The sequence below is a fragment of the Ovis aries genome, chromosome 2 (genome assembly GCF_016772045.2).
Source record: "Ovis aries strain OAR_USU_Benz2616 breed Rambouillet chromosome 2, ARS-UI_Ramb_v3.0, whole genome shotgun sequence".
NCBI classification, from domain to species: Eukaryota; Metazoa; Chordata; class Mammalia; order Artiodactyla; family Bovidae; genus Ovis; species Ovis aries.
In genome coordinates, this window is record NC_056055.1 from 74,535,388 (window position 1) to 74,555,650 (window position 20,263).

Sequence of the window (20,263 nt, forward strand, 5' to 3'; positions counted from 1 at the left end):
TCTTGACTGCTGAGCCACCAGGGAAGCCATTTAGAATGGTACCTGGTACATGAGTCAGTCTGCTGAATAAGTTAGTGATTTCTCAGTGCCAGACACTATGTCAAGTGCTCGCTTTGTCTTGTTTAATCTTTCCAACAAGGCTAACTGAGGTAAGTACTTTTATTATTGCTATTTAACTGAAATAAGTGAATTTGTCTGTTTTCTGAAAACAGTTGGTTTATCTGAGAATTTAATTCAATCTCTATGAAGTCACAACTCATGTTCTTCTACTTTTCTGATGGTCCAGAGGAAAGGGGCTGTTAGGAAAGGAAAGGAAGGTGGATCTGAATGCAAGATAGGTCAAATTGGAGTCAGGCTCCTGGGCTGGGTCAAGGAGTATAGAGTGTAGAGTATAGGACACCAGACCCTAAGTTTAGAATGAGGATATAAGAGCTAACATTTAAGAGCACTTACTTTGTGCCAGACACTTCCAAACAGTATATTCTCTCCCATCTATGAGTGGTAGGTAATAGCATTTCACAGATTAGGAGTCTGAAGTTCAGAGGTGCAGATTATCCTGTTGAGGCCATACAGGTAGGATGTGGGGGAGCCAGGATATGAATGACCCCGGGCAGTCTGACTACAGGGCAGGTGCTCTGGTTGCTGTCCTGTGCTATGTTTACAAAAGGCATGTGCTCCGTGTTGGACACCAACTCCTGCTTCCTGGATTCTTATCTCTGGACATTCTGCATAATGGCCTAACTGATGTCACACTCCTGCCTCCAGCCTACCTCATACTGCTCTCCACAAAAGAGGTGATGGATGATGACACTCCACTAGCACTGGGGAAACCCCACTTTTTATCACCCCCCCCCCTTACCTGGGATGAGCATGGGGCATCGATTGTGGATGACTGTATCTGCTGTACAGACTCAAGCTTTTCTCCAGTGGGGTGTCCCCAGACTTAGATTGGTAAAGTATTGGGGTAAGAAACAGAGAAGTCCTTCCAGCTAATGATCTAAAACCACAGCTGTTTGTTGAACACATGCTGTGTGGAAAGCCCTAGCTCAGCACTGGGAATCCAGTGATAAGACATGATCCCCACTCTCAGAGAATTTAGGGAGGCAGATAAAAACCAAGTAAACAGAATAATTATTAACTGTGCAGAGAGTGTAGGATAACAGACTGAGTGCCAAACTAGAAAATAACAGAGCCCATTTCACAGAGACGTGTGGAAGACCTGAAGAGGTGCTGAAACATGAAGAACAGGAGCCAGCAAAGCAAGGTGGTGGGACAAGTGTTCCAGGTGGAGGACGCCACACAAGCAGAGACGCAGGTGAACACATGAGCACTGAAGACGAACAGTTGTACTTCAACTCTCTGAATCGCCTGCTTTTGCCCTGGACATACTCCAGGGAATACAGACTGAGAAGGACTCAGATCTTTATCATTTAATTCTTACGTAAGAAAGGAACCATGGATCCCATCACTTCTCTACTGCTTTGGCCAGAATGAAGAGTTCCACAGACCTTTTAAGTGTGAGATTAAGTAGACCACTTGCAGAGCATTCAGTAGAGTGCTCAGACCTTTTGTCCAGATCAGTGTCGTAACAGGTCAAATAACAGTTGTTTGAGTAATAAGGAACCAAGTAATCAGGATTAAAGCAGATACTGAGTAACAGTTGGAGAAGAACATCCGAAGCATTTGCTATTTCCATGGGAAAGTTATTTGTGACAGGCATGCTAGCTGCCTACCTGAAACTCCTTCTCCTTTTCTTCAGTTAACAAACTTCTGATTTTCTTAGGGGTAGTAACATGCCCAGGTGAAAGACTGCCTCATATCCCCTTGAAGCTCAGAGTGGCAACTTGAACCAAGCCAGCCAGTAAAAGCACAGAAGTTATTGGGTGGAACCTCTGGAAAAACATTCCAGAAGAAGCCAACTTGGATAGACTCTGTCTTTTGTTTCTCTTCCTTTTCCCTACCTAGAATTGGGTATCTGATGCCCGGGTACGCAGCAGCCATCCTAGGACCATGAGGATGAAGACTGTATGCAAAGGAGGCAGAATAGTAAGACTGAAGACTAGCTCTTTACTTACTACCTCTGGACTTAACTGTTAAATGAGAAAAAATAAATTATTTCATTAAATTGCTGTGGGTTTTTTTCAGGTATATGCAGCCAAACACAATTTTAACAGGGCTAAAGTGGCAATCACTGTTAAGACATACAAACGGGTTCTTTAGCCAAAGACACAGCTGATAATGTAACAGTTCTACTGGGCTGGATATTCTCATTACCCTGCAAACCCCTCTGAACCTAGGGTATGAGGGAATTAATGATGAAAATTGGATCAAAAAGGCATTCTTCAAATTGCAATGCTTTTATTAGAATATTAATTGCAGACTTAAAAACTACACATATGGAAAAATGAAAACACTCAGAAATGCTATTACAGATTGAGTAAATTAGGAGGAGGAAAAAGATTTCTTCAGTGTATACAAAATGTAAACATTTGCCCTGGGGTTTCCCACAGATGGCACAGTCCACAAGGACTTATTTGGAATAAAAATATCTATTGGATCTCCAGTATAGCCTCTATAACATCTTCACACTTGCTACATTGAAGTTAAAGTTACCAGCACACTCTGAATCTTCTATGCAAAAAAACTAAATGGTCCCAATCAAGGCAACTGCTATGTGTGAAAGCAGAGACACCAAAGCAAATCAATCTTCCAGCGATGAGCTTCCACCCACTGTGCTAACTGTATTTACATTCACCTTGAGAGAATATACACAGTATATAAAACCCCTACTTGAGTCTGTGGTGGAAAATGAAATATCTCATGAGATGCTCCAAAGCGCATCAAGTCAGTCACTTGAACTTAGGGAGAGAACACTAAGAAGAGGCCCTCTTCTGTTCAGAAAATGGGGACTCATAAACATCCATGGGTGGGCAGGTACAAACCAGGTGCTGATCTCCATAGATGTCATCAATCCGTGAGATGGTTGGCCAGAATTTGTTCTCTGGTTTCACAAAGGGCTGTAGGGGACAAAAACCAGTAATGACTTGGGATATCCTGAGAAGTTTCTTGGAGGGGTAGGGGTGGAGTGGGGAGAAGACTGCAATGCTACTCCCACAACCTGAGATATCACTGGCCCAGCAAGTACTCAAAAAGTATAAGAAGCTAAAATCCAGCCTCCTTCGTTACCATCCCTCCAAATCTCCCACCCCTGCTCCACCAGCCTGCAGAGCACCTTCACATAGTTAAAAGGATGATGGCAGAAAACACTGACCCACTACACAGACTGTTATTTGGTCTTCCTGCACTGTGCGCCCTAAGGATTTCCAGGCCTGTGATTGGCACTCTGACCTCGGAACTTGGAAAGCCAATTCCTGTGTTGTGTTGTTATGCGAAGGTAGCCTAGATATGGTCACTATAGTGAGGAGACAGCAAGAGCAGAGCCCTCGGACTGGGTGATGGCCCCTCATACGCACATGAACCTGGACCAGCTGGCACGTCCAGCTTCAGAGCAGAACTTACAAGTGGGAATGCTGCCACCTCTCTGGAATATGGCCGATCCCAGTGGGAAGATGTGACGCAGGTCAAGGAGTGTGGAGACATCTGAGACAGAGACAATGGACAGGAGAAGTGTCAGAGCAGAAGCCTGCCTTCCCCTCTGCTCATCATGTCTGCCAGTGAGCTGATGAAAGCCCACAGATGGAGGGTGGTGGTTTTGTTTCAGTTTGTGGGGAAGGAAATTTTGGTAGGAAAATGTTTATTGTGAAATATTTTGAATATCAAAAAGTTACAATAACATAATAGCACATTTACCACCCAACATAAATCAACATTTTGTCATGCTTAAGCTTTTAAAATAAGAAACATTACAGACACGGTTGACCATGCCAGCCTATCCCCTCTCCATCTTATTGCTGGTCCTGCTCACCAGTGCCAGCCACTATCTTGAATTTGGTTGTCATGATTCTCATTTTTATACTATTACTGTATATGTTAATAAACTGCATAGAGCTTAGTTTGGTACACTTTTAAACCTTATAGTATCCTGTGTATGTTTTATCCTCCACTTGCTTTTGTATCTCAGTATTTTTTAGACATCTATTGCCGTTTTTAAAAAAAAATTGTCTAAATCCTGAAAGAATCATCAGTATCCAGAGAAAAAATGATGAGAGCAAATCATATTCTGTTCCTCTGCTATCCTCTGAGACTCACCGGGACCAGCCTTTCCCTGCCAGTCATCGGCCCCAGTGCGCCACCTTCAGCGGGGCAGCTCTGGAGTGTGTCTGAGCTCCTCTGTACATCTCAGACTGCTTTTCTGGCTTGGAGCCATAAAGACACAACCACAGCCTTTGCAGTGTTTTCAGTTCACCATCCCTCAGCTTAACAGTGGCTGGACCTAATACAGAACTCTTAGGGCTCTGACAGATATAAAAGGAACATAGTTTTGAAGAGAGGAAGCAATGTTTAACTACTTTTTCTCCAGTGTAGGCCATAAACATGGTAAGACATTCAGGCCAAGTACCAGTCTGGTTGTTCTAAGAGGTAACTATTCCAATATGAGAATATCTTTATCCAGAGTATAAAAGGTAAATAATCTCAGTAGAGAACATCAAACAGAGGTATGGAATGGTAAGACTTCTCCAACTATAAAGCCCATCAGTCTCTGCTCCCTCCTTTGACAGCCAACTGGGTCCTTGTGGGGTGAACAGCACCAAACAGATATATAAAACCAACAAGTGGCCACTAAATAGATATTTAAAATTAGAACATATCAGAAATAACCACATTATACTTGAATAACCACTGCTGTGTTGATTCAAGATTTAAACTTTCAGGTAATGAATTTATCCTCTCAGAAGAACAGTCTTATTCTAGGCAAGGATATCATCTTCCAGTAGAGTTCAGAGGTTGCCAGCACCCCAGCCAGACACTGCTTTCTGCCCTCTGGGATATTTTAGATAAAGTACCGGTGCCTTTGTACCTTCAGTGGGTTGACCCTGGGGTCGATGCGGCCCTCCTCAATGTCGGCAATTTCCTGTCGGATGCTGATCATGGCATCGCAGAATCTGTCCAGCTCCGCCTTGTCTTCCGACTCAGTGGGCTCAATCATGAGAGTGCCTGCCACCGGCCAGGACATGGTGGGGGCATGAAATCCTGCCAAGGAGATGGGGGGATTTGTGTCACTAACTTTGACCTCCCCAGTTTGGAAGAGTTTGCTATTGTATATGTCTAGGGATTCACTTCAGCACTGTTTATGGAAGAAAAGCTTAGGAAATAATGTGACATCCAACAGTACAGGATCGGGTAGGCAAATCTTCCTGGGTATCCATACAATAAATATGCAACCATTCCATGTATTTAAATTTCTATTTGTTAATAGCTCTGAACATTTACCCAATTTAAGTGAAAAGGGCACACTACATAATGATATTGTCTTGTTTTTAAAATGACAGTATATTATATATGCATATATATACACATTTATATGTGTGTGTATATACACACTTTATATATGTGTATATTTTATGAGGGAAGCTGTTTCAAAGAAGAATAAATACTAAAATTTTAACAGGATTATTGGCATAAAATGAGACTAGGGTTTTTATTTTACCTTGTGTTTTAGAATCTTTTTATAATGTTCATGTATTACTTGCAATTAAGAGAAATTAAAATATTACAGCCCACCAAAAGCTAAATAATGAGGTAACAAGCATTAAGGACCCTGATGTGAGTGTTACTGTCCTTATTTTACAGATAAGGAAACAGTCTTGGCCAGGAGTCTTTGTCTTTACACTGAATACAGGCTGAAGGTATTTCTATGTTTCCAAAAGTTTTCACATATGAAGATGAATTTATAAAATATGATTGAGAGAGAGATTTCCTGGACGAAAGCCAAAAAGAACTTTTTCCCAATTCTTACAATTTTTCCTGTGAAACTTTAAAAGATGAAGAACAGCTCCTAGGTTGGTACTCCTGTCAATTAAGTTTGCCCTGGAGGTCAATGGTTCCCAAATTCTGGCATGCATCATTACATGGGGTGCTTTAGAGTCATGCCTGCATTGTTTAAAGGATTGTCTTAACATTTTTTTATACAATTTTTCAAATATACTGGTAAGTTGAAAGGACTATAGAGTGAACACCCATACACCTACATGGCTTCTACAATGATGCTCTGCTTTATCATGTATCTAGTTATCTATTCCTATCACATAGCAGCTGGCAAAGAATCCACCTGCATTGTGGGAGACGGGTTCAATGCCTTGGGTGGGAAGATCCCCTGGAGGAGGGCATGCCAACCCACTCCAGTATTCTTGCCTGGAGAACCCCCCTGGACAGAGTCACCTGATGGGCTACAGTCCATGGGGTCACAAAGTGTCAGACATGACTGAGTGGCTAAGCACGGTCATCTACTCCTCTCACACATCTAAAGAATTTGCCTTAGTTCTGATGCATTTTCAAGTATGTTACAGTCATTTATGCACTTCCCCCTTAAACATTTCAGCATGCATATCATTAACTAGAGTTCCATATCTGAATTCAATCTGTTTCCATATTTTTATGATACTTTGCACAAATTTTAAGTACCATTTAATTAATTTTGACAAATGCATACAACTGTGTCACCCAAATCAGAAAGAGTTTTCTTTTTAAACAACAAGCTGATCTCATTACCCATTAAGTCCAACCTCAATTCCATGAGTGAGCAAATTCAGCCCAATATTTTCTGCAATAGTGGTTCCCATATCTGGAACCATCTGAGTTATCATGGAAACACAGATTCCTGGATTTTGACTCTGATTCAGGAAATCCAAGGTATGAGCCTTTAAAAACTCAGGTTAATCATAACACTGTTAATCAACTATACTCCAATATAAAATTTTTAAAACGTTAAAAAAACAAAGTTAAGTTTGGAAATCTCTGCCCTCTGGCAGGGTGCCCCTCACACACCTGATAAGATTCATCCATGAAGTACTTGTAAATACAGATCACTGTGCCTCATCCCTGGAATTCTGATTCAGTAGGTGTGATTAAGACCCAGAATCTGTGTTGTCATCTTCATTGTTTGTTTGTTTTTAGAGCCATTCACTTATTCTGTCACTTGTTAAACACAATTGTTGAGTGCTTCCTATGTGCCAGACGCCTAGACCATTCTGAGCCTATGGCAAGTGTAGCCATCAATCTATTAAACATCAAAATATCAAGGTTGTAGATAGAACCAAATTTGGGATACTGGGCAGTAACTCCAAATACCACTTCTCTTCTACCCCCCATCCCCCGCCTCCCTCCCTGCAAATGCTGCTGCAGTCAGATGTGGGAAACAGACCACACACCCCAGAAAGGAAGCCTCATCCTGAATCAGTCACTGGCCAGGAGGTTAAGTCAGGTCACAGGAGTGGTCAAGAGGAGATTCTGAAGCAACTGCTAATTTCATTAATGAAAACCATCTCTGGTTTTCCCATTTATTATCAGGGTAACTCTGCATAATAAGATCATTCATTCATGGGAGGAAATGAGTCACCATGTGACTATGTGGGACTCCTGTTATGGTAGTAAAACTGTAAAATTATTAAAGTTTTCACATTCCTTATTAAAAGAAGTCATTCAAATCATCTTAAAATTCAGATAAGACTCCACATTCATCAAAAGGCAAAGTTCTCCCCAACTTAGCCTTCCTGAGAATTGAAGAGTCTTTGGTGTTATTAATGTCACTAAGAAAATGTATTTTAATAAACCTTGTGCTGAGTGAACATCCACTAACAATACACAGATTTAAAGAAAAAAAAAAAAGCTTCAAAGAAAACTGCATCGTCTCTGTGAAAACAAGGTGCCCCTATTCCTTCATCTCTAGCAGCAGCTGAAACAGGTACGCCACGGCTGAGGGGCTCACAGGCCATAAACCTCAAACGCCGTCCATCCAGTACTCCTACACGTCGTAGGCTCGCCACTCCCTCCACCTTCTCACCAACTCACCTCTTCACGGCCCTCTCTGTCCTACGAGTAGGATAGGGCAAATAATTTACCAGAAACATGGACAGATGACGGCAATCATTTTCTTTGGGATTTTAAATTTTGTTAACAATAAAGACTCCTTCCTAGCTGTTGATGGATTCAAGATATGTGATTTAATATCTTTCAAAGAACAGAATCTGTGGGGCCATAGTTGTTTTTTTTTTTTTTTTCCACCCACAGTCCACAGCTCGCCATTTAGCCTATGGATGAGTTTACTGTGGTGCAAACACATTCAGTCTGTGGTCCATAACCAGGATAGGCAGCTGCATAAATGTCAGAAACCCAAGTTCTCCTTAGGGGGTCTCCTGTGAGACCACTCACCATAATCCTGAAGCCTCTTGGCCACATCCACAGCCTCGATATTTGCAGACTTTTTGAAGGGTCTTGTGTCCAAAATAAATTCATGAGCCACATATCCTGTTGAGAAAAATTATTTCTGTTCACAATTAACAGCTTGTTATTTTACCCAAGAAAATGAACAAATCAGCTTTTTGATGCATATCATTGAGGACCAAGGAACAGTGGGTACTTGGTAAGTTATAGTTGACAATAAAGCCTCCATCTGCTCTTATTACATATAAACACTGTTAACATGTCATGCCAATTTGCTCCATCCTCGGTGTTCTACACACCCATGAACCAGGAAGCGGGTGGCAGCCAGGACAGGTGCTGGAAGGCTTACTAACATCCCTGGGGATGAGACCATTTTTACTCAAAAGATCAAAAATCTACTTGCAACAGTTTAACATGTCATCATGCCTGGTCCTTTTATATAAAATATTTCTAGTGTTAAAACTCCATTGATACATTTTTCAACAAGTTTGCTCCCAATATCCAATTAATGGTTTCTTCTGTGGGCAGGTAAATATATACTAAACGTATAAGACATTGAATTTGATATGATTCTTCAAAGGGGCTTATGAGGTTTCAGTTTCACGCTTCAGACTGAGATTAGAAATAAGGCTGTTGAACAGCACACCACAAGTGGCAAGGAACTGAAGAGGCTGAAGTCTTGTGGCGGTCAGTTCACTTTGCTTCTCTAGGCTCAGGCCACTATCTCCCCAGTATAAGCTGTTGACCACCCATCCTACATCAAGAATAAACCACCAAGTCAGCATTCTTAAATAGAACAACATTCCTGGGAGTTTCCCAAATGCCATGGCCTACATAACTGATGAATTATCTTCAAGGAAAGTATCTACTCAGTAAAAAATAATGTACTCCTTCTTAATCCGCTATCCTGATTCTCAGCAAACAATGAATCTACTTAAAGATACTTGGAGCAGTCATAACTTCTATCCTGAGGAGAATAGCTCTGGTCATTAACAGCCCCTGAAGACAAAATCTGTGAACTGCTCTGCTTCTCGTGTGATGAATACATATGACGGGGTTGGCTTTGTTTGTAAATAAAAGCATGAGAACCTAAGACTTTGAATATACTGTCACCACGTATCTTTAAAACAAGATTTCTAACAATGATGAGGATTCACTAGTAAGGAGTATGGTTCAAAAGGAGAAAAATGTATTCAGAGGTAGATAAATTTAGAGGAAAAAAAAAAGTGCCTTAAAGAAATGACCAGCTGGAATATTCAGGGGGAAAACTGTGAAATTATTTAACTCCTCATCAACTATTAATTTCAGGAATCCTAAATGCCCCACTATGCTACTGCAATTGGGGAGCCAAGCCTTGAGCTTCAACTCCTCTTTTCTGAGGTTCTGGCAACCACCCTGGCATTGTAACAACAACTCAAAGAAAAAGGCTAATGGAGCTCTGTGGAACACTCAGCTGGCAGGAGGGGAGGAGGAGACAGGCTCATGATGGGGAGGAGTCTCCCTTGCTGGCCGGCAGACAGCACAGTCTTTCAAGCAAAGGTTCAGTTACTGAAAGGCCCCATCAAGCCCAGCCCAGCCCAGCCCAGCCCAGCCCAGCACTGCTAAAGCAAGACTTCATCTGCAGAGGCCCCTGCCACGGCCAAGTGGTTTGGGAAGAGTTCCACTTACAAAATGAGGTTCAGATGTTATTTTCTAAATCCATATTCTAATATGTTCAAATGGAAACTGTTAGTGGGATTTCAGCGTCTCTCTCTTCTGTCTCTCTCTACTTGAGCCTGAAAAGGGGTGACATTTAAGGGGTGACATGGTTGTTGGGGGCCAGACCCCTAGATGATCATCTTTGTTTGCAGTTTTTAGGTCAGGCAGACGCTTTACCCTCTGAGCCACCAGGGACGCCTTCTTTTAGGGAGAAAAGATACACAAATCTTCTATGGCATATGGTGAGTCAGAGGAATCTGAAGTAGAAATTGTATAAACTGATTAGTGCAACTTTTAATTTTCAGTGAGTAGGTGTTTCCTCGGGGCCTAATCATGACTATAACTAAGAGTCTGAAAAGATAACAAGTCAAAGGAGCAAGGAAAGAAGCCAGGGATGGGAGTAGGAGATGATAGAAAAGCAAAATAGAAGTGGCTTGGCTCTACACTTGGACCATCCCTCTCCCAACCGCTCATGAATTATCTTACAAGGCTGAGGATGACCTGGGACAGTGCTATAGAAAGATAACTTCTAAGCACCAAAACTGGAACTTACTTTTCCTGCATCCTCAGAGTGAGCGCCTAGAAATAAATGGAACTCACTAGCAATTGACACTCAGGCATGCTTTTCAGTTGCAATCCAGGGACCACAACAAACAGCATCAAGAGGCCAGCCTTCCTGGGAATGAGGTCAGCGGGGTGGGGGCCCTAGCCTCAGGAGGTCACTTCCCAGCCAGGGTTGCAAGGGTGCAGCCTCTGAAGCCCATGTCCACCAGCCTATAAAGGCCACCAGGAAAACTCCTCAAGGACAAGAATTTCCAGGGAGAGTTAAGATTTGTCTAAGGTCAGAAAGGGATAAGCATTTTAAGAAGTTGAAACATAAAAAAAACACTGGGACACTAACAAAATGGTCTGTTCCACAGCAGACACTTGTGAACATTTTCAATTCCTCCTTTCAAAATGCCTCTGTTTACCTGAGGCAATTCCTTTCCTCATCCTTGCAGAATAAATACTACTGCTGCTCCTCATCCCAATTCTTGTGTATTAATTCCTTGCTTCACAAAACCCTAAGCCTCAACAAGTTTAGCTGGTATTTTCAAATCTCTCAAAGAAATGGCTCATAAAGGGAAGCCTGAGGACTTCCCTGGTGGCCCCATGGTTAAGACTCCATGCTGCCACTGCAGGGGGCATGGATTCTATCCCTGGTTGGAGAGCTAAGATTCCCCAAGTCTTACCGCTCTGCAAAAAATAAAAAAATAAGGGGTGGGGTGGGGGAGGAATGCCTCTAGTTCAATAAAATTATTGCCTTACAGTTGTCCATAATTCCAGTCTTATTTAAAGCTGGTAAATATGATTAAGAAGAGTAACAGTCTTCTAATATCGCCATTAGACATTCTGGAATACAAAGTGTTTATTAAGAACATTTCTATTTTGGGCCATCAGGAGGTACAGTGATCATTCTTTTTTAGGCCCTAAAATACCAAACCTCTGATTGTGTAATGAATGTGTTTACCAGACCAAACACGAGACAAGTTTTGTTTCATGAACTTTGGGATTGGGTAATAAAGTCTGTAATCACCAATCTATTTCTGCTTGGGATGAGAAATACAATTCATTATTTCATTCTGGGATAAAATGTCAAAACAAATGGAAATTTCATCCATCTTTTTGTGCTACAAGCCTCCTGGGACAGCCTCTGCCTAAAGCGGCCGCTCACTGCCAAGCACACGGCAGGCGCCTGATCAGTACTAGCTTGCTCACTTTCCCCTCCTCGAGTACCATCTCCCCGCCGTGCAGTCCATACCACATTCATTCTCGCTCTAAGGAACTCAGGTTTGCATCTCACAACTCTGTGAACACACTAAAACCACTGAAATGCAGTGGGTGATCTGCATGGTACATGAATCCTATCTCAATGAAGTTGTCAAACTTAATCCTAAGGACGTGTAAAAAATGATTTAACAATTAGGGAAAAAGTACCCTATACCTTGTAAATTAAAGCAAAAAGACTATTTCCATGCATCACATTGGCAAAAACATTTTGGGTTTGGTTTGTGTTCCCAGCCTGGCACTTGGTGTTCACTGGGCCCTGGGGCGATGGTCACTCACAGGCTGTTAGTGTGATGTAAGTCTGAATTAAGGATCTCGGGGGAGACAAGGTCAAACATTTCAAGTGCGTAAACGCATTCATATCCTGAGATAATTTATCTTCTACAACTCTAACTTATGTAGATAATCAGGGATGTTAAAAAAAAAACTAAGTAAAAGATATTCATTGCAGCGTTGTTACAAATAATGTGGCGGTGGTGAGGCAACCCCATAGAATTTGACACATGATACATACCATAGAATGGATATAGCCACTTTCAAAGGACATTTAGTGACAAGGGAAATGATCATGATATAAAATAAAGTTTAAAAAACAAGGTACAAGCTGTTTGTAATATGATCTCAATTGTCTGAAAGTATGGTGGGAAGAAATACAACAAAATATTAAGCCGTTATGTCTGCTCGATGAAACCATGGGTCATTTCCACTTTCTTCCTCAAACTTCTTTGTCCAGATTTTCCACATTGAGCACATGCACATGAGTTATAGCCAGACCAAGACCAACGCGATCCTGAAGGCCAATACAGAAGCACGATGCATCTCACAGCACAGGAGCTATATCTGAATTAATTAGTAGCTCTTGTAGCTTCTTTAATACCCACTTCAGAAGCATTTCATTGTGTTGCTTAGAGACATATTGCCCACAACGTTCTTTTCTCCTCTCTGGGGAGCACTGCTAACCAGAGCTCCTGATTATTTAGTTCTTTTCTATTTTCAAACTCTGGAACCACCCTTGTGGATACATATTCACAAAGCAAGATCAGTCTTTAAATTAAAGATCACAGATGGAGATGCACACAGGCCAAGAGACGAAGCAGGGCCTTGCTGCTGTGGCCCTGGGACTGAACACTGGTTACGGACTGCTTGCTGCTCTCTCTGCCCCAGGCTCAACACCCAGCGGTCCCTGCTCTCCGATGCGCACCCACAGTCAGGTCCTGCCCGCCCGACTCTCAGGGCAACCCCTCCCACCACCTCCAGGGTGACTTGATGCCTCTCCTATTATTCCCTCTTCAGTAGCTTCACTCTCACCTCTTCACAGCCTTTGCCCTGGCAGCTTAAAATCAGCTTATTTTCTTATTTAAAAAGAAATGAAGCTGCATCCTATTGCAGCAGCTCCTGCCCCCTTCACGGTAAAGCCCCCAAACCATGAAAGTGTCTGCCTTCTCCTGACCTCAGTCCATGTCTCAGCCCCTTTCCACCTGGCCCTTGCCTTGCTGTTGGCCCTAACTGCTTTCAAAGGTGACAGAAGGCTTCCTAACTGTGAAAGGCATGGGTTCTTTTAAAGACTTGAGAGGCCAGCCACCTGCTCTTCAGCTGTGCCTCCATGTCACGCAGGACCACCCACGTGTGCCGACTGTGTGTGTTGTGCTGACACGACGCCAAGGACTGAGGCAGCCACAGCCTCCCCGCTGCAGGAGCTCCAGGTCTGCAGAAGCGAGCCGACGATGAGTCAGTGGGAGACTCCTTTGTGGTGGAAGGAGCCGAGAGGAGTAGTTCTCGCCACCAGGAAAGGAAAGGGCAGCCTCAGGGAGGAGGTGTGGCCAGAGCAGAGGCAGGAAGGATGGGTGCCAGGGCAACGGCAGCGGGTGGGACGTGGGGAGCCTGACACTGCCTCATCCATTCCATGCAGCCATCTGCTTGAGAGGTTTCGCTCTGGTTTCTCAATATGGTTTCCTTGGGTCTCACCAAGGAAAAGTCTGCTCTCAGACTCTGTGCCCAGGGCCACACCTCTGCAAGTCCACCCGCGCCAGCCCCTCCCGTTCCAGGGAGACCTAGTCCCTCCATCTCTGTCTCCCTCCCTCCATGATAAGCTAAAGGAAGTGAAAGTGAAGTCGCTCAGTCATGTCTGACTCTTTGTGACCCCCTGGACTATAGCCCACCAGGCTCCTCCGTCCATGGGATTCTCCAGGCAAGAATACTGGAATGGGGTGCCATTTCCTTCTCCAGGGGATCTTCCCAACCCAGGGATTGAACCCAGGTCTCCAGCATTGCAGGCAGACACTTAAACCTCTGAGCCACCAGGGAAGCCCTATGATAAGCTATAGAGGCTTCCCTAAAAGGTTTTCACTCTCAGCTAATTAGTACATGAGTCCTCTGATTCTACTTCTAACAGCATGTTCATCCTCTGCCACCATCTTGAGGATATTAACATTCTCTTAATCCTGTCATTCCCCTGCTCAGAAACCTTTCTGGCCCAAGGGTGGATTCCAGAGCCTTCCAAGACCCTCAAGGCCCATGCTACCTCTCCAGCATTATAGTCTGCTCCCTCTCCTCCTATCCCATCCTTCAACCCACCCAAGACTCAGACAACTCCTTTCTCTCCAGCTTGCTCCTTATCTCTGTTTACTGGGGTTCTGCTGTGCTTCCTTTCAAGGCTTATCTCAAAAGGCTCCTCCCAGGAGCCTCTCCCAACTAGAATTATTCCACTCATCCTCATGGCTGTGGAGGAGGTAAGAAGCTCATGGGATTTATGTATATGTCTCTCTATGGTGTGGTCCTTGTTGTGAATTGTCCTGAGACTAAGTGCATGGCAGAGCCCCACCAATACCCCTAAGTTGTTTACTAAATGGAAGTTATTTCCAGTACCTCAAGGCTTTACTTCCAGTTTCCCTCCCACTTCTGCAAGTCACATCCACTAGGTCAAAGTTGGTGTGGCCAAGAAAAAAAGCCAAAGTGAATATAGGCTGAAGTTGATACTTGCCTCTCGCACCCCGGAAAAGGACTCTGTAGTGCTTTTCTAATCGCTTGGCCATATAGTTTGCATTCAAAATAGCAATCTCTGTGGCCTGTTTAAGGCCTTTGCCTCCCATCATCTGCAATAGAGGAAAAAATAGTCATCAACCATGGAACATGGAGACCCAGTGGACACTAACCAAAGACATCCCCAGATGAAAGGAAGTCAGCTCCCCAGCGCTCTCTGGATTGCAAGGGAGTGAAATATCCTAACTAAGATGTCTCTCAGTCTTCTCTAAGCCTAAAATAACTTTTGGTTTCCCTCTTTGAACAGTAATTTTATGTTTTTTATTGTAGTTAGAAAGCTTAGAACAGGGAAAAACTGACTGCTGACTATCGCTTTATTTACCCAAGGAAAAGAACTGTTTTTGAGGAGTTTCTGTTTGGCTGTTCATTGTGAATTTGAGATGCCTTGATAATTGCCAGGAATCTTGAGGGATCTTGGCCAAAATCCCCTCTGAATCCATTTTATATGGTTTGTCTTTCAATTGTCCATAGTTCAGGTTTTTATGTTTAACAACTGAAAGGTTCTCAATCTTATCCTTTTCTGGTGGTTCATAAGTCCCTATGATTTTATAGGGATAGCATCACCAGCAAAGAGTTTAAAACCAAGACTGTATCAATTTGTCCTGCCTCCTTTCTTCCCAGAACACCTCAGATGATAGAGGCTTGATATATGTTAACACAAAAATGATGTAAAACAAATGAAATAACAGAGCAGGGATACCAAAGTCCAAAATAAGGAGAGGACACGCTGGGCCAGGTTGGCCAAAGAAGGGTTTCCAGAGTGAGAGTTAGAACTTGAGTAGAAACTTGAAAATGGGTAGAATTTGGACAGACAAAGAGAAAGGGGAAGAGACTCTAGGTGAGAATAATAGCAGAAACAAAGGTACGGAAAGAAGGCCCGTGGCTGCAGCCTGGGCATTGCTGTAGAGCAGGTGGGCTGTGACCACCTCTCACAAGGCCCAAATCCTTGGTGGGAAAGACCTGGACTTGTCCTCTGCCTCTGGACCTGTGCATCAGAGTCTGAGCAACTTTATGGCCCCAGTTCTACCCTGCCTATACTGAACTGATTCTCTCTGGAATGGGGCCTGGGAAAGTGCATTTTGGGGAGAATCTCCTAAAGATTTTGTGTGGGCTGGGACATCTAGTGGTAGAGGCCAAGGGAAGCCAGGAGAGGATGGAGAGTCTTAGCAGAAATCTAGCAGTTCTGTAGGGAGTATATGAGAAGAGCTGTATAAAGGAGAGAAGACGATAATTCTAGAGTCCTGGTAATAAGTAACAACAGCCTAAAATAAAGAAAGGGCCCAAGGTAGGAGGGGTGGCTGAAACCCTACCATATTTATTTCATTCTTAAACTGAGTCTGTCTGGTGTATCTGGCACACAGCCAAACCAGCCCTAGGGCATTTATTTTCTATATGTGGAAAATCATCTCTAACCCAAATAACATTCCATAACAAATGACTCAGGTTCACAGAGACCAAAAGGAGGATGGGAATTAAGATTCTGTTTGCAAAGAAGCAGACCTTTATGATGACTGTTCTTGTTGCTATTTGCAAAACAACTCGAGCATGATTTGAAGACGCAGGTTTTAGTCTCTGGGGTACAGAATTGTTGTCCCAGCTTCCCAGAAAGTTTTCATTAAGAATCATAAATGCCACACTGTTCAAGAATAACAACCAGCCCAGAGAGTCATCCGGCAAGATGTGCATAGCTGAGTTTGGGGTTTATGTCACCAGATCCTCGCTTTCTCTCAGGAGGGGAACCAGTTGGGGAAGACTGCTCTAATTACTGGCTGAAGAAGTGCTCCTATCCAGTGTGCGGTCTTGTCAGCTCAGGAGGTGGGCAGGCTAGTTCGAATAAGAACTGTATAAAATAAACTCTGACCCTAATGTGTTTTGGGGTTTTTTTTTGTTTTTGTTGTTGTTTTTTTGAAAAACACAAAAGAAGGAAGCCCATTCTATGACAAAGTCTAATTACCTTCGAGAATATACTTCCACAGGCCCTAAAGGGCAAAGAGATTCAGGAAAATCTTTACATAAATGAATTTCTGCTATTTTCATCTTATCCTCCAGGCTCCCAAGAAATACAAAGCAAACTGAGATGTATTCCTAACATTTATCCCAGGATCTCAACCAAGTGTAATAATTAGTATATGCACTGTTTTTCGCTTGTGAGGGGCTGTACAAATCCTACAGGAAACCAAATGACGTGGTCAGAACATCCATATGACTCATGGTACTTAGCTCTGTCTGGAAAAATATATCTGGCATGTCAGTTTCTCTGGTGTTAAACCCACTGTGAGAACCCAAAGGAAAACAGCCTGATGAAAAGATAAAATGAATTTTAGCTGATCTCTTTAGGACGGTTTCTTCCACTCAAGTTGTCAGCAATTTTCACTGAACCGCATCTCAAACATGGATTTCTTCATTTTTAAGTCAAGAAGGAATCTGCAGTCTCAGGTCCCCCTCCACACATCACTCCCCCCAAACCATCTAACACGCATTAGCAGGCCTCACCTTAATATAAGCCCATGAGATGGGCAAGATGCAACTGGAGCCCCACGGGGCTGCGCTGACAGTGCCCAAAGCCTGGGCATCTTCACTTGGTTTTACCGAAATGATGGGATGATTAGGCAGAAAAGGAACAAGATGCTTCTTCCTGTATATATATATATATATTTTAATACAAATTTAGAAAATGTTAAAAAGATCTGGTCTAATCAAACAGGCAGGTCCTGGGCCCTCTCAGGAAGCTCTGTTCCTAGCAAAGGAACTCTGACATGGAAGGGACCCGGTACCTGCTAAGGGGCAGATGTTCAGGAAGTCTCCCTTCCTTCCTCCTCTGCTGGAGGCATGGCTCACCAGCCATCAGTATCCTAGCAGCGCAAACAAGTACCATGGTGGAGAGCTGGGGAGAGGCAGGCAGCCTGGAACACCATGCAGAGCTATGGGCTCATGAGGACGTGGGGACATCCCAGCCCCTCACACCCTCTCCCTCCCTGCCCTGGCCCCACACTCTTTCCCAAGGCATCTAAAGGATATAGAAGGATGCTGCTGAGATGTCCCATAGGGTGACAATCACAGGCCAGCCTGTGAACATCGGTCGCCCCACTTCCCCCACAGCTGAACCACTGCGACCCTGCTGCTTACTACAGAAAACAGGAATCAAAGAGGAAAGAAGAAAAACCCAAGGGGGCCGGGCTCCCCATATCCCTGAAGACTGGCCCCTTCTGCACATTTTGGGAAAAAGGAAGACGCTCAGGAAATGGTTACTCAGCATCATTTCCATGAGATGATTTGATTTCAGTTTAAAAAGTTACCAACTGCTCCGAGATACTGCTTTAGTCTTATTCTGACTTCATCCAATTATTTCTAGTAATAAGGTTTGTTTCCTTCCTACTTATCCCAGATGTAATAAGAATTCAGGCTGTAAAGTGTCCAAAATATTACACCCAATTTCCTTTTCTGGCAGGGGGACATTTGAGTTCTACTCCTTTAGCAAATTTTAATTATACAATAGTGTTATCAATTTTAGCCACCATGTTATATGATAGAGCCTCAGATGTAACCATAAGCTGACTTTAAAAATAAAGCTGCTTGGAAGTCTAAATTAAAGTCCAAGAGAGTCATCCCAGTGCATCAGTCCCCAGAAGAATAGTACAGGGAGGGAGGAGGGAGGGGGGTTCAGGATGGGGAACATGTGTGTACTTGTGGCAGGTTCATGTTGATGTATGGCAAAACCAATACAATATTGTAAAGTGAAAAAAAAAAGTGCAAGAGACCATTCTAGGTGCTAATATACCAGTTCTTACCCATAATGCTCCAGTAAAGCTTACTATTCATCTCTCTGTTAATAAACCTGCTCTGTTTATACATGACTGGGAGCTGAGTGTGGCCATACATACTGTGATTAATAAAATCTATGTTTGCTTCCCCTTGAAAGCTCCTTGAAAGCACCACATTCACTGCTCATCAGCCAGCCCCTAAAGGCACACTACATGTGAAGGTATCCTGACACCTGAAGTCCTGGATGAGAAGAACAGAGTGTGGGGCCAGTCTCTGATTCTCAGTCTTCAAAGCCATCCCAAAACCAGGGCCCAGAACTCACACTCCGATGGGCCCCATGCCAGGGCCGCCACCTCCATGCGGAATGCAGAAGGTCTTGTGAAGATTAAGGTGTGAGACATCAGACCCAAAGTCTCCGGGACGACATATTCCCACCTGTCACAAAGGGAAAGACCGAAAAACAAAAGTCAAGAGCTCAAAAGGGTGCTCTGGAGAGACAGCCATCCTGCTCCCCTGAGAGGAGAGGCTGGAGATGTGCACAGAAATGTCCTTAGAAGCAGCTCAACCCAATATCCCACAGGCAGCATGCCCTGCAGTTTCTATGGAAACAGCAGTTGACCATTTAGATTTTAAAGTATGATCTGAATATACCATCAACTCCTAATTATCCACCCCCAAGAAAGGGGAGGGGAAGTATAGGCTTTCCTGGCTATTGAAACAGGCAATTTCACCCCAGCATGTATAGCACCCCGGCTTTGGGTATCATGCACGTTACTGAATGGCCCCTTAGGACACGTCGATATAGAAGGCTGGAAGGCTATCTGAGAGAATACTGAGCTGAGAGAGAGGATGGGAGCCTGACAGTTTTCCTGAGACCATCCTAGTACCAGCCACAACATTCAACAGGTGTTCCTGCCACTTTGGCAATTGTGGATGTGATAAAAACTACAAGACTCATTTATGCTATTGAATCAACAGACAATCCCTGGACTGCTCAAAAGAGATCAGATAGAAGCAAAGAAAAACAGAAAGAGTCTGAAATTGGGACTTCCCTAGCACTCCAGTGGTTAAGACTCCATAATTCCAATGCAAGGGGCACTAGTTCAATACCTGGCTGGGGTTAGACCACACATGCCACTCACTGGGGCAAAAAAAACAAATTAAAAAAAAATTTAATGAAAGAGTCTGAAATGGTTAAAAAAAAAAAAAGGAGAGGGAGCTGAGAAGACCCTTTAAAAGATGATGAGTCCCTGCCCTCCAAAGTCTCCCTAAAGCATTTCCTCAAAGGCACGTGTCACACAGACTATAAAGAAGGCGAAGTGTTGAAGAACTGATGTCTTCGAACTGTGGTGCTGGAAAAGACTCCTGAGAGTCCCTCAGACAGCAACGAGATCAAACCAATCAATCTTAGGGGAAATCAACACTGAATGCTTGTTGGAAGGACTGATGCTGAAGCTGAAACTCCAGTATTTTGGTCATGCTAACAGCCGACTCATTGGAAAAGCCACTGATGCTGGGAAAGATTGAGGGCAGAAGGAGAGAGGGCATCAGGGGATGAGATGGCTGGATGGTATCACCAATGCAATGGACACGAACT

At 43.4% G+C, this 20,263-nt stretch overlaps 1 protein-coding gene across 1 annotated transcript in view; it reads right to left on the reverse strand.

Moving 5' to 3' along the window:
* Positions 1 to 2,341: 2,341 nt before the first annotated feature.
* GLDC (glycine decarboxylase) overlaps positions 2,342 to 20,263 on the reverse strand; it is an 84,984-nt gene continuing 67,062 nt past the window's right edge. Inside the window, exons 19-25 of the mRNA XM_004004372.6 lie at positions 18,989 to 19,101; positions 17,398 to 17,539; positions 14,846 to 14,957; positions 8,329 to 8,424; positions 4,979 to 5,151; positions 3,520 to 3,600; positions 2,342 to 3,017 (exon numbers count right to left, since the gene is read on the reverse strand). Of these exons, the coding sequence (XP_004004421.1) occupies positions 2,874 to 3,017; positions 3,520 to 3,600; positions 4,979 to 5,151; positions 8,329 to 8,424; positions 14,846 to 14,957; positions 17,398 to 17,539; positions 18,989 to 19,101 (861 nt within the window). The 3' untranslated portion in view covers positions 2,342 to 2,873. The remainder of the gene's footprint in view (positions 3,018 to 3,519; positions 3,601 to 4,978; positions 5,152 to 8,328; positions 8,425 to 14,845; positions 14,958 to 17,397; positions 17,540 to 18,988; positions 19,102 to 20,263) is intronic.